Consider the following 15,050-nt stretch of genomic DNA (forward strand, 5'->3'; position numbering starts at 1 on the left):
ACTATAAGTAACTGAACTTGGTTCTTAATTGATTCAGGCAAATGTTCAACAGAAGCAAATCGATTTATTTTGTTCAGGCAGTTGAAACTAATTGACGACTCATGTCGACTCGACTATATTAGCATTAACATACACAATCGTAGCCAAAAATCAGACATTCAAAGTATAGGGCACATGACTTGAATTGTACTGGCTAAACAAAATTATACTTCAAGGAATCAGTTAATGAATACAAATTTGGAACACGACCAGTACACATGCCTTATCAGAATAGGAGGGGTTCAAACAAACACCGTGGTTCAAGCAAAGTGGACAAACAGAAGTTGGTAAAAATTCAAAGATACAAATTGAAACAAAACATGAACAGCCATTCAATCACTCACATGGACCAAACAGAAATAAAGAAAGCAAGCAAGACTCACCTCAAGTCTTGAAAAATCAAAAACCTTGACTCGAACTTGGACAGACTTTCTTAAGGGTGAACGGACTTTAATCGAAGTGTTTCTCAGATGAGAAACACTTCGATTAAGGTCCATTAGACCTTAATCTCTTTGGTTTGGATGGACATAGGCCAGTGATGAAGAACTACAAAGTTCCAAACTCAGATCCGGGATTCATACTCCCCTGGTCAGATTCGGACCAAACCAAGTATGGTTTGGTCACGAGGGGGGTCTGGGGAGTGTCTGGTATGAATTTAGGGCAGATTGGTGTAGATTAGGTTCCGACTCGAATCTTCGAATGAAGATTCGAGAAGGTGAGATAGGATTCGAGGTGTGTGGTTGATAGATTTGGGTTCAGGATGTAAAGGGGGTTCTACGGTGTTAGGGGCGAGGTCACCGGCGTCCGTGCCGCCGGCTTCCATGGTGAAGGATACAGGGGCGGCTCTAGGGTTTGATGGGGAATGAGGTTGAAGACGGAGGCTGGGGTTAGGATAGGGGGGCAGGGTATGTTACGGGCTTATATATGGCTGGAAGGGGTTGATCTTAGCCGTTGGATGAGGCGAGATGGAAGGCTCAGATCTTTCTTTTGATGAGGAAACGGCGTCGTTTCTCATTCAGAGCTTGGGGGTCGGTTTGGATAAGACGGGTCGGGTTAGTTAGTGGGTACGGGGTGTGAGATCTTGGCCGTTGGATCAGTTTGGTTTGAATGGTTGAGATGGATCGGCCTTGAAACGACGTAGTTTTGGTGTTAAACTACGTCGTTTTGTGTCCTGGGGTGGGCTGTTCGGACTGGGGGTTTGGGCTGTTCAATTGGGCTCCAGATTTTTGAAATGGGCACGACCCAAATTCATTTTATAACAAATTTTGTCTTCTTTTTCTTTATTTCTAATTTCCTAAATACACAAACTAATTAAATAAAACCAAGCACCACTAATTAACACTTAACATATTTATTTCACGCGGATAAAATGTTAAAAGTAGGCAAAATTAAACACGGCAACAAATCAGGACAAAAGAAAAAATGCGTATTTTTTGTAATTTTCCATCTAACAAACGGTTCATGGTTTAAATTACGCATGACACATACATTTTTAATTCTTTTTGGAGCGATTGTCGCGTAAAACAAAAATCACGTGCTCACAGAAAGGATAAGCTTATTATACCCGGTATGAATAATCTTCTACCGGGGGTAATGTTTATCCATAACCGGGTATCGAAGTGATAAGCTTCTTCAGGAAGCTTATTTCCAATAGAGTACTTAAATAGATAAACATATTTACGGTGGAGTCCCATATGGATAAGCTTCTTCAGGAAGCTTATTTACAATGGAGTACTAAATGAACATCCATAATATAATATATTTATAACACTCCCCCTTGGATGTTCACTAAAAGATAATGTGCCTCATTAAAACCTTACTAGGAAAAACCACGTGGGAAAAAATCCTAGTGAAAGAAAAAGAGTACACATATTTAGTAATACGCATTGTTGGTTGCCTCATTAAAAACATTATAAGGAAAACCCTGTGGGAAAAACCTTAGTAAGGGAAAAAGAGTACAACGCGCATTTTACTCCCCCTGAAGAAAACCTTATTTCAAATATTTCAGTCTCCACATTCCAATCTTGTATACCATATTCTCAAAAATTGATGTTGGTAAAGACAATCTGCTGGATTGTCACTTGAACTAATTTGATGCACATCAATGTCACAATTTTCCTGAAGATCATGTATGTAGAATAATTCTGGTGAAATGTTCTTCGTTCTATCTCCTTTTATAAATCCTCCCTTTAATAGTGCTATGCATGAAACATTGTCTCTGTATAATATTGTGGGTCATTTATCACATTCCAACCCACATGTTTCTCGAATGAATCACTGATCTCAATCATATGCACTCCCTGTTTGCCGGTTTGAAATCGAGCTTTATGGGTATCGGATAAATAACCTGCATCTGCATTACCATTACGATCTGCACCACTTTTGTTAGCATTAGCAAGATAAATAAGTGCATCATCTACACCGAGATAGAGTATTTCAGGACCAAGGAGCTCCTCATCCTCTTCTAGAGGTTGGAACGGATCCTTATTCACTTCAAGTGATTGAATATTCATTGGTGTACTTAATGGGTACACTTTGTCCATGTAAAAACATTTTTAAGACCCTCTTGGAGCTCTTCCGGAGTTCCAATAAGATTTATGTCACCAACATAAACAGCAAGTGTAACAAATTTTGATGACATTTTCTTTATAAAAATACATGGACAAATAACAGAATTTATGTAACTTTCTTTCAACAAATATTTACTGAGGCGATTATACCACACGCGCACAGATTGCTTTAAACCGTACAAAGATATTTATAATTTGATCGAGTACATTTCTCAAGACTTTGAATTATATGTTTCAGGCATTTTCAATCCTTCAAGGATCTTCATATAGATTTAGCCAAATAAGTTATATAGGTTAAGACTTGTATCTAAATGGTATGACATCTTCAAGTGTCTGGACTGCTAGTCCGATCCTCACAATCTTTTACAATATTGTGCACTATATTGTATTAAATATATCGTCGACGATCATTTTGTGTCAGTTCCGAAGCGACATAACTTGTGGAGATCTCATCACTTTCTTTATTTTCAGGTACTTGAACTTTTTCGGGAGTTTCATGAAATGTTATGTCGTGGGCTCGTCTAGAGCTTATTTCCTCCTCATTTTGATCATTAGCTCCTACTATTTTCAAGGATTGTTACCTTTGGAACCGATTGGTCTACCACGCTTCATGCGTACAGTAAACTCTATCCTTCAGGGACTTTAGTTTTAATAGGAGCATTTGCAGCTGAAATATGATATTTAATTTTGGATCAGCAAATGCTTCTGACATTCGACTTGAATTATCTTCTAAGTGAGGATCATGATAATTCGATTCATATAGCATATTTTTCAACTGTTTATTCCATCCCCCAAATGTTAGAAAAACTAACATATATCCCCAATCATCTTTGGGAAACATATCTTTGTGTATTATGGTAGAGAAATTAATCATATACCACGCAACAAAAGATAGTAAAAATATTTGGTTTCTGATCCTAAACCAATTGTGAAGGGAGGACTTATCATATATTGTTGATCTGATGCATACAAGTGCTGCTATATACAATTTAGAAAATCTTAGACCAACACATGAAGCTTTGTTCTCATAAGCAATGGTTTAGCCATTAATAGGAGGTATTCAATGCTAAACCAGCTTGGATATAAACCAGCATTATCAAGATGAACTGTCTTGATTTCATAATCTGAAAATTATGCTCTTAATCGAGAAAAACAATTCCAAATGTCAACTGCAAGTTGACAATAATTACACATGTAACCATCTCATATATGCACTTATAAGTGGTTCACATGATAGGTGAACGGGCCCATATTCACCTTTTATATATTTCAGAATCAGGGGTCTTAGTCCCAACTTTAGCTGGTATAATCAATTCATTATGAGAACAAGCAACACATGAGAATTCCTGAAGAATCTTCTAGTTCTTTAGTATATGCTTATCTGAATTCTCAAATAACTCATTTAAAAATGGCAAATGAAAACTTCAAGTTTATCATGTCATGTGCTATCACTTAGTAAACTTCTGATTTACTATGGCATAAACTTTTGCTTTAGTAAACTTCTGGTTTACTGTGATACATGATATAGTACAAATTAAAGAATAAGGCAGGTAACTTCTCACATACATATTATTTTACCCCCTATGATTGTGGAAACATGAAGATTATCAATCTTCCAATCATTTGTAGTCTAAATATGATAGCCATTTGTATTAGTAAACTTCAGATTTACTACAACATATGTTTTGACCATAATCATATAATATGAATGACATATTTGTATATAAGCTCTTCGAGAGCCTTCATTTATTATCCACAATCTAATATTTATCTGGCACTACTGGTGTCATGTATTCTTTAGGCAAACATTTAGCTCTTCAGGAGTTGTTGATACATTTTGTACTATCAAATATTGCTCAGACATTGCTGGTGTCATGAGAGAAAATCACAATCAAATAAACAATGTAAAACAATTGTTTAAGCACACGAAAACTCCTCTTCATAATATTTTTCCACTTCAGGAGGCAATTTCAATTGTGTTACTTTTTCAGGAGCAAATTTAAAATATGAAATAGTGAGTATATATTCTCTCAATTATATTAACTCTTCCGGAGGTGAATTGTAATGTATTCACATCAAGAGCGCGTTCATATTTACCCGACTTATTAGTATTGTCACATTCACTTCAGGGAATGGATTAATATTATCAAAAGTTCTCATCCTTCAGGAAATCGAACATAATTATCTGAATGCGCATTAATCACATCAAATTGTGATGCCTCAACCTCTTTTAAAATATTTACTACTTCAGGAGCAAATCGAGGCGTGCATTTAATATAGAGAATATTTATGTAGCTTATCTTCAATTGTAACCATAGAAAGCCTAAATTATCACTTCTGGTGATCATATGCATATACCACTTCTGGTAGTTAACAAAATATAATTACAATGAGATATACGAAATATAACCACTTCTTGTGGTTGTATATTTCTTGCAAACTCTGCTAGAGTTTAAGTTGATCTAATAATGTTATCCATATTCTTCAAAATGACATAAACAAGATATATTATAGTAAACATCATTATCAAATCATAATTTTTCTTTATGTACAACAATTACATAACCATACTATCTATTACAAATAACAAAAATTAAAATATTTACATTTCTACAGATTCACCACCGATTACATGACTTGTTTCTCCTTCTGGGAGTGTAAGGTAATCAATTACATCCAAATGCACGAAGTCTAAATTATCTTCAGAAATAAAATTTGCTTCAACATTTTTCTCTGTCTTCTTTAGGGAGGCTTGATAAAGCTCAACCAGGTGCTTTGGCGTACGACAGGTACGTGACCAGTGCCCTTTATCTCCACATCTATAGCATGCATTTTCTGCATTTGGTGCTTGCACCGCTTCATGCTTTTGTTCCTTCCTTTTCCACTGCTGGTGGTGAGGAATGTTCTTTGGTGCATTATTATTACCATGATTAGAGTTTCTTTCCCGACCACGACTATGACCACAACTGGGGCCACGACCTTTTCCACGTTTAGCCTGGTGGAAGTTCGTCTCATTCACTCAGGGAATGGACAAGAACCAGTAGGTCGGCTTTCATGATTTTTCATTAATAGCCCATTATGTTGCTCGACTATGAGAAGATGTGAGATAAGTTCAGAATACTTTTTAAATCCCATCTCTCGATATTGCTGCCGCAGGAGCATATTCGAGACATGAAAAGTGGTGAAAGTTTTCTCCAACATATCATGATCAGTAATATTATCACCACATAACTTCAATTGGGAAATAATTTTGAACATAACAGAATTATACTCACTGATAGATTTAAAATCTTGTAATCTTAGATGAGTCCAATCATATCGTGCATGTGGAAGAACGACCATCTTCAGGTGGTCATATCTATCTTTCAAATTATTCCATAGTATGACTGGATCTTTAACAGTAAGATATTCTATTTTCAGGCCCTCATCAAGGTGATGGCGTAGGAATATCATTGCTTTGGCACGGTCTTGGTTTGATGCCTGATTTTTGTCTTTGATGGTGTCTGTCAGACCCATCACATCAAGATGAATTTCAGCATCAAGCACCCAAGACACGTAGTTTTTGCCCGATATATCCAGGGCTACAAATTCAAGTTTAGAAAGATTTGACATTATTTAGGAAAAGAAAGTTCTTACCTCAAATACTTTCAAAATATTTGCTCGAGATGGCAGAGTCTCGTACTGATAACGTGTTATAAAATAAAGACTATAAAGTAAAGACAAGTATAGAGAGAAACTGATATATTATTCGAATTCAAACTGATGTACATAATGAATTGAAATCTCTTCTATTTATAGAAGAAAGGAAGCTGCTGTGTAAGCTGCTACTATACCAGATATGGATAATCTTCTACTGAGAGCAATGTTTATCCATAACGGAGTACTGAAAGGATAAGCTTATTATACCCGATATGGATAATCTTCTACCGAGGGTAATGTTTATCCATAACTGGGTACTGAAAGGATAAGCTTATTATACCCGGTATGGATAATTTTCTACCGGGGTAATATTTATCCATAACTGGGTACTGAAAGGATAAGCTTATTATATTCGGTATGAATAATCTTCTACTGGAAATAATGTTTATCCATAACCGGGTATCGAAGTGATAAACTTCTTCATGAAGCTTATTTCCAACAGAGTACTTAAATAGATAAACATATTTACGGTGGAATTCCATATGGATAAGCTTCTTCAGGAAACTTATTTACAATGAAGTACTAAATGAACATCCATAATAAAATATATTTATAACAGAAACTTTGGGATTATTTTGTTTTTTTAGCTAATTCGGAAGGTAAAATTGCTGGAGAAATGAATAATACGCACACCATCATACCAAATATTTCTTCATGCTCCATACACCTATGCAGTGCCTATTTCCTAAAACCCTAAACCACAAATTCTTTTTCCGTTCCTTTAACAACATTCCAAAATCTCCTCGCTCCAAGGCGTTCACAGTCCGAAGCATGAGTTCCGCGTCACGAATGTTCCAGCTCAAAGTCGACCCGCTTACAGGAAACTCCGAATGGGTCGTCATTGAAGAAGACGAGGCTTCAGGAGATAGCAATACACAACAGCTTCTTGCAAATACTTCGTACCTTGACATGCTGAATGATACTCGAAGAAATGAAGCTTACAGGGAAGCCATTGATAAGACCATAACCAAGCCGTGCCATGTTCTTGATATTGGGTATTCACTACATTTTTCTGATAATGTGTTTATTTAAGGGCGTGTTTGGCTTGGGCCAAAAATGGTTTTGGGAAATGTATTTGCTAATAATTGAGCTTTTACTAAAAAGCCAACACCTTTAATTTATAAGAATGGGATCAGCAGAAATCCAAGACCTAAACGGAGGGTTTCTTTTAAGCTCTTTGCCTTTTCAGCTTTTTCGGAAATAAGAACAATTGAAAGCGTAACGCTAAAAAGATTGGTTTGTGATGATATTAGATGAAAGATTATATATGCCTTAGTAATATATAAAGTAAAAGCCACCAAGAAAATAAGGAAAAAAAGGTGAGAAAAGCTTGGTCTATATAGATTATGACTTACTGTTGACAAAATTTTGCCACAATTGGGGAGGTCTTAAGAATTGTCATGGGTGTATGTGTCGTTACTCGAGAGTTAACATATTTATATCTTAGATTCTGCTTCATAATGCGAATTGCAGAGCCGGAACTGGTCTACTATCTATGATGGCAGCCCGAGCAATGGGTCATGGAGATTCAGTGGAGAGCTCGGGTTCTAAGGGGATAGTTACCGCATGTGAGTCATATCTTCCAATGGTAAAATTGATGCGGAAGGTTTTGCATGCCAATGGTATGCAGAGAAAAATCCGCATCATTAACAAGAGGTCAGATGAATTAGAAGTTGGTGTGGACATGCCTTCACGGGCAGATATGCTTGTGAGTACACTAGCCTTTTTTAATTTTATAATACACAGGATTCAGAGTATTGGCATACTTCCTCTGAACATGTGCTTATGATTGATGAACTAATCAGGATACATTGCGAGGACATCTAATTGGGTATCAGAAAGTGTATTATGTAATCAGTGCAATTTTACTTGCAGAATTTCACGTATAATCTACTGTTTAAATATTTTAACAATTTTCAATCCTTTTTTGATCTTGTTGATGTAACATTATTTAAAATGATGCCTGCTTTAAATTTTTTGGACCAGTGCTTATTGCTCTTTATGTTTTAAATAGGTTGAATGGTTGATTGTTAACCAAATGTCTTCCATTGTTGCATGAGTGCTTTGTTTACCCTTTGATTCAGGTTAGTGAAATACTCGACTCTGAGCTTTTGGGAGAAGGGTTAATTCCAACTCTGCAGCATGCTCATGACAACCTACTGTCAGACAATCCAAAAACAGTGCCTTACCGAGCAACGATATATGGTCAGGTGTTTGACCAAGGCTATTATGTTTAAGTATTCTTTTGCAGATTGTAAGTTTAGTTTACTGCTTATAGTTAGCTTTGATTTACTCATTTTTAGGTCTAGCTCTGCATCACATGTTGTTACTATTGTCAGGTTATAAGTTCAGCTTGCTTCTTGTACTTGTATGTTCTGATTGTTAGGCTGGGTTTACTATTTTTGCATCAACTTAAATACGGATGCAGTTGCAAGTGCTTCTTAGTTCTTAGTAAAATTTGGATAAAATCATCATGGATATAGTTACTAAAGCTCATTTCAGATCTATAAATTGGATATTCCCTTTATATTTATTAAACTTAGCTAGTGAGTAATAGCTTGTGTGCCATCATACTACTTGGTTGTGTGGACTTATCAAAAAACAAATATTTCTTGCTTGTGATGGACTAAAATTAATCGGGTATGTTCTCAGCCGGCCACCCCTGGGTTCTTGTGGTTGTAAATCAGTTATTTTTTCCCCAATTTGCCTTTCAGATGGTAGAAAGCACAGATTTGTGGAAGCTGCACGATTTGTTTAACAATGAAAAAGGAGTACTAGATGAAATTCGTCTTGTTCCAGACAAGATGGATACAGCTTTATATGTCAAACGCCAACAATTTTCCATGCATTGTGATGCATTAAAAGGCATCAAACTGGTAAAGTACTTCAGAGTAAAAGATGTTTCTACATTGACAACTTCTGAAATATCACTCACTTCTATTTCTACAGCTATCAGAAACCTTCAAAGTATTTGATTTTGACTTTTGGAGAAGGCCAGAGAGTCATCGCGAAACAGAACTGAGTGTAAAAGCTACTGATACTGGCACTATTCATGCTATAATCTCATGGTAATTATTTTGGTGCTGAAGTTATTGTGTGCTCTGACATTCTTATGTGGAAAACATTACAATGAGTTGGTTTTTTTAGGTGGTTGCTCCAGCTTGATGAAACAGGCACTGTCTTCTACTCCACTGCACCAAAATGGATAAGTTGCCCATCTAGTGTGGAAGGACTAAATTCGTCCATCAGCCGTGAGTAGAGTATCTCTGTGTTTTTCCTTCTTTTACCACGAGGGCAAAAAATTTGTAGTTTCCAGAGGCAACTTGGATAACTGGATGCTTTTTCACTTATGGATTTCAACAACATTCATGTTAAGTGTGCTGCCTGGGGTGACAGACAGTTGGAGAAGGGCATTATGAAACTTTATAATGGTTCTTTAAAATATCTCCTGTTGCCTAACCTCAAAAGAAAAAGTCGGGTGGAGGATGTTTTTTCAACATTGTTGTATAGAGTTTCCTGGTTAATGTCTTACTTTAAAAAGCTGTTTATATAACCAAGGTGTATTCTTTCACATTATATTTGATGTTGGTATCTTTTACATGCCTATAAATGGAAAGTTGAGTAACAAGCTCTCTAATATCACAGTCAAAATACCATCTAAAAAAAAATTCAGTCAAAATAACTCCTTATTTGTGCTTTCATCTGCATGCACTATAGGTTGTCAGAACTGGTGTGACCATTGGAAACAGTGTGTTTGGTTCATCCCAAAGAAAGGTTTGTCTTTATTGAAGGATGAAGAAGTTAATTTGCTGGCTGTTCACACTGATACTAGCATCTCATATGAAGTGAAGACTTTGTCCCAGAACCTGAAACTTGGACGAAGTGAGCTCAGTACTCAGAAGTACCAAATCACTTTGCCACCAGAAAAAATTGCATTATACAGTGACGTCAGTTGGAGATGCTCAATGCTAAATGCTATTAAAAATGCAGTAAGTTATCACATCTATCCCTTGGGACCACCTGCCAAAAGAATATTTGTACATGTACATTCATTAAGTATAGTTCCTTATAATTGGACACTGTGGACCTTAACCTGGACACTGAAAATGGAAACCTGTTCGGATGTTTGCAATCCATGCTAGTTGATCATACCCTTGTTTGCTTTTGATGAACAGAAGCCAATATGCTTTCAGATGTTGCCTGCTTACTGGTAGTTTCTCAGTTTCCCTTTTCCCAGTTCCCTTCTCCCTCACTCTCTTTCAGCTGTGAATGCCTAGTTGCTGGTGTGGTGATTCTTTACTTCATGAGTATAAAATTGTTCCCCCTCCTTATGCTGCATATGCCGCTCCACAAGGACACTGACATCTAATACACAGGCGAATCCAGGATCTAGAGTTTGTAGATTCAGAATGAGTTCCAGTTTTCACCCAGAGAGAAGCAATAACCCCTCTCTTCTTAATGATTGCTTTTAATGACACTGATGAGTATAAAGCCATAAGTATTGGGCCAAAAAGGAAGGTATTTTAACCAAAAGCTCTCTTAAGCGTAGCTCCTCAAGTATATTGTTCTAAATATCTGATGAAAAAAGTTTATTGTTAATCTTTTTCTTGTTATTTTTGATCCTTTCATTTTTCATTTTGCTTCCTGCATTAACTATTATTCTGAAGAACAAAATCAGCTAGAGCATATGTGCTTATTTTGGAAGATCATGCATGTTATTATCTTTTACATGGAACTAACTGCTTGTTGTTTACTAATTTTATTTACTTCATATTGTCAGTTAAGAGTTAATCTTGTTTCTTTGTTCCTTACAGGTGAAGCAGAAAATGCCCTCCCTGTGCGTTGTTGTGGATGATAGCCTATTTTTGGCTGTTGCTCTCGCCCATCTTGCAAAAGGGTCTCATGTGCTATCACTGTTTCCAGGATTTCAAGAGAAAGGTGCGCAATATTTGCAAGCTGTTGCGTCTTCAAATAGTTATTCGAAGGATCACGTAGAAGTCCAGAAGATGAGTGAATTGTTGACCTCTCAAAGTAGTCGGAGAAAGGTAGAAGATCCAAATTTAACATTTTTTTCTCTTGAACCTCGACCAAGATTGCTTCTTGTGATATCTCAAATATATTACTTCGCCTGCCTAAGGCCATACCATCTTCTTTCAAATGCTGATGATTTGTTGTTTCTTTGTAGATTGACTTGATAGTTGGAGAACCTTTCTATTATGGAAACAACAGTGTGCTCCCATGGCAAAATCTGCGGTTTTGGTAAATGATGTAACAAGTTCTTTTGATTTTAGTTTACTGAGTTGACATTATGACTGAAATGATTCCGTGAAAATGGTGAATAATTTAAATTATCTTTTTGACAACAATCTTGGAGTTTTATTTCTTTAGACTAATACTTGTTACACCTTTCTTGCATTTGCTTTTATTAGTGATTTTGCCCAGCTCTTCTGTTTTGATAATCTCTTACATTGCTGATCAGCAGTTATGTCGTATGAACAAAGCAAAAGAGGATGGATATCATTAGCACTGTAGAATTGATGACATGTATGATTTGTAATATGTAATGAAAAAGAAAACCTTGCGTCTCACTGAACTACTATGCAGGGAGCTTATAAAATCAACCATGCTACCTGTATCCATTACAACTTTTAGGTTACACCAGACAATAGATTGAGGAGGTATGCTTTAGCCACATCTAGGTAGGGTGTGGGGTTTACTGTATCAAGGAATAAAATGTTTCTAGTCATACTGATCTACATTTATGGAGCTGTTACCATTTGGAAAAAAATCTCCAGATTTGGAGATACTGAAAATTAGAAACGACCAGACAGGAATGCAGGTGTGGCCTTGTTATCATTACCACTCAATGTTATAGCTGCTTTTATTTTTAATTTTGTAATTTCTTTCCATTTCTTCAATTATGATCTGCTGCTATACTGGCTCTTTCGTTTCCCTTTTTCTGGTAGAGGTGGCCAGGTGGGTGTTTTAGAATACCTAGAAGTGTGGAATTATTTTTCATGGGATTTTCTTATAGGTATTTATGCTGATCCTGATGTTGTTCGTAGGAAGCAAAGAAGTTTATTGGATTCAATCCTATCAGAAGGTGCGGTAATTATTCCTTGCAAAGGGTTGTTAAAGGCTTGTGCGATGTCTCTTCCTGTAAGCTCATAGATGCATTCTGTTCAATGCTTTAACCATGTGAAGACTCAATATCATGTGATGGACATGCTAAATTGTTCTTGCAGGACCTTTGGAGAAGCCATCGGTGCCTTCAAGATATTGAAGGTTTTGATCATTCAGTTGTCAATTCCACGTTAGGGGCATGTGGAGGTTTACCTCCTGGACAAGAAAATCCTACTCTGCCTTTTTTAATCTGGCAATGTGGTGAGAGTAAGGTAGTTTACATCATTTCTGATGAAGAATGCTCCAAATGAGACTATCTACAACACAGTCTAAATCTGTTTGTTAATACAATTAAGATTGAATATTGCAGAAACTAAGTGACGTAGTTACTATCATGGAATTCAATTTCTTGAAACCGATGAGCCCGTGTTCTGGAAAAGCTCAGGTATCAAGTCTTACATGGCTACTAGCAAGATTCTACAAGATCTATTTTTGTTCACAATAAAGGCAGTTTGCGACATTAGCTCACGAAACCAAGGTTTTGCAGGTAGAATTTATTGCATGTGGAAAATGTCACGGGTTTGTTCTTTGGATTGACTGGGTGATGGATACAGAAGAGTCCATTGTCTCGTCTACAGGACCAGGTATGTCTTTAAGAAGTCTCAGTCAGGAGAAAATTGCTTGACATGTTGGATTTTGCTTTTGGAGTGCCAAATACTTGCTTCCTGTTTTTTTTTTCCACAAAATATTACACCTACCCCTTTATCCTTGACGTGAAGTTGCATTAGCTTAATGAACTTCTGTCTGATTCAGAACAAAGATACTGGAAGCAAGGGGTAAAACTTCTGAAGGAACCCGTGGCTGTGGGGAGCCATAGATCTACCACTACAACCAGTGAGCGTCACTCAGCAGAAATTAGAACATCTTTCGATCCATCAACTGGTGACCTCATTGTAGATTATGCTTTCTTATAACCAAGACTGCCTCAATTGTCCTTGGTCAATTTGGCCTGATGTGAGTGTATATCTTCTCAATGCCATCCAAGTCCAGAGCTTTAAGTCATCCTAATTTTCTCATTGTAACTGGCATAAATACATTGGCGATGAAGATCTAGCCAAATTCTGATTTATGAGGCCACAGCTTCGAGGGCGTTAGAGTTCTAGTGATTCTCACTGTCACCAGTACTTGCTCTGTAATACTGCCGAGTTTGCAACTCCGTGATTGTGAGTTACTTTGTGATTTCATCCTTTTTTCCCGCCAAATAAAAAAAGTATTAGCCAAATGTGGCCATGCGCGCAGAAGTTTTGCATCTCGGTTATGTAATTTTGATTGGATTGATCGAACATTCTAAAAGATTGATATAACATTCTAAAATGAAGATTGATTGATTGACACTTGAATGTTCCTAAGCGTTTTGTAGTATGTTGAAAGTATCGCTGCTTGCGGAGCTGCCAATGAGTGCCACCTGTGTAATACTCCTTCCCCTTTGTCTTCCCCCTTTCTCTAATAGTTTTTTTTTTTAAAAAAAAGAATGAAAAGATAATTAGCTGCTTGGAGCTAGCTATATATAAGTGAGAGTTTCCATTATGCAACCTTCTATCCCTTTTATGCTCAACTATTTGTCTTAGTTAGACTTGCAAGTTTCAGTCTATTTTCTCTCTTTCCTCATTACCAAATTATTACTAATATTTTTCGAGATTGCTTAGACCATTTGTCAATTTTGAATCTCTTAAAAGGAAATTGTTGTTAATTATTGGATGCTAGTAGAATTCACGAAAATTCCATTTACATCAAGAATGAGTAGGAATAGGAATCATAAAAAACACCTTCATGTCCCTGTCATTTTACCTTATCGTGCCGACGTAATAGGTAAGATTTTTGATCACTTAATTTTTATTTTTTAAAAAAATTTCTAGGATATTTTCCCGGACTAAACCTAGGCCCCAACATCTGTCCTAATCTAAAGTTCTCACACGATGTGGAATTATAATTACTCAACAAATATACTGTATTTTCACCAGTCAAAGCATTTAAATGGATGAGATAATTGTGGTCTCCAATCACCATTTATTCTTCTAGTGTTACTGGGACGATAAAAGTTTAGCTAGATTGTGACTTACCACTTCAAAGCTTTAACATTTTGGTGCATACCACCACTGTTTAAGTATTGTATCCGAACCAAACGATCTCTTTCCGAGGACCAAATACTAGGAGGAATACGAAGAAGTTGTCATGATGTTGACTTCTCATCCGCTAAAATACAGACCATGCAATGTTGACTTGCAGATACTTTGTTTCTACTTACCATTACAGTTACTATAATTTTTACTATTCTATTTATTATTATTATTATCTCCAAAGCCACTCCAAAATCTTTCTTCTCACTTATATAATATCCATCCATTCGCTGCACAAGAATAAAAAAAAAACAATTCATGGGTTTGCATTTATTGATTGTTGTAAAGCTGAGGCTGATGGTATTTTCTGGGAGTTTTATAAATACTCCTTTAATAGTAAGCTTGTTATTCCCATTTCTGATAAGACTAGCAGCTTGTAGTTTCAAACCTCCTCACCAAATTTACTCCGATTTGGTCCATTCTTTTAGGCTTTTTTTCTTCC

General features: G+C 36.4%; 1 protein-coding gene across 1 annotated transcript; it reads left to right on the top strand.

Annotated features, from left to right (window-relative positions):
- Positions 1–6,919: 6,919 nt before the first annotated feature.
- Positions 6,920–13,825, top strand: LOC107823530 (protein arginine N-methyltransferase 1.6). Its single transcript, XM_016650204.2, has 14 exons — positions 6,920–7,303; positions 7,782–8,016; positions 8,393–8,518; positions 9,023–9,184; positions 9,258–9,376; positions 9,456–9,559; positions 10,026–10,297; positions 11,123–11,353; positions 11,494–11,567; positions 12,374–12,467; positions 12,554–12,703; positions 12,802–12,876; positions 12,979–13,075; positions 13,245–13,825. Exons 1-14 carry the CDS (start codon positions 6,963–6,965, stop codon positions 13,403–13,405), a joined length of 2,241 nt encoding a protein of 746 aa, XP_016505690.1. The 5' UTR covers positions 6,920–6,962; the 3' UTR covers positions 13,406–13,825.
- The last annotated feature ends 1,225 nt before the right edge of the window (positions 13,826–15,050 follow it).

The sequence above is a fragment of the Nicotiana tabacum genome, chromosome 8, assembly GCF_000715075.1.
Source record: "Nicotiana tabacum cultivar K326 chromosome 8, ASM71507v2, whole genome shotgun sequence".
In the NCBI taxonomy this organism is placed as follows: domain Eukaryota; kingdom Viridiplantae; phylum Streptophyta; class Magnoliopsida; order Solanales; family Solanaceae; genus Nicotiana; species Nicotiana tabacum.

Excerpts from the sequence above, each read along its gene's own strand:
- LOC107823530 (XM_016650204.2), top strand. The coding sequence starts at position 6,963 with ATGCTCCATACACCTATGCAGTGCCTATTTCCTAAAACCCTAAACCAC. Across the intron at positions 8,017-8,392 it reads CTTCACGGGCAGATATGCTT|GTTAGTGAAATACTCGACTC; the intron begins GTGAGTACACTA and ends CCTTTGATTCAG. Across the intron at positions 10,298-11,122 it reads TAAATGCTATTAAAAATGCA|GTGAAGCAGAAAATGCCCTC; the intron begins GTAAGTTATCAC and ends TGTTCCTTACAG.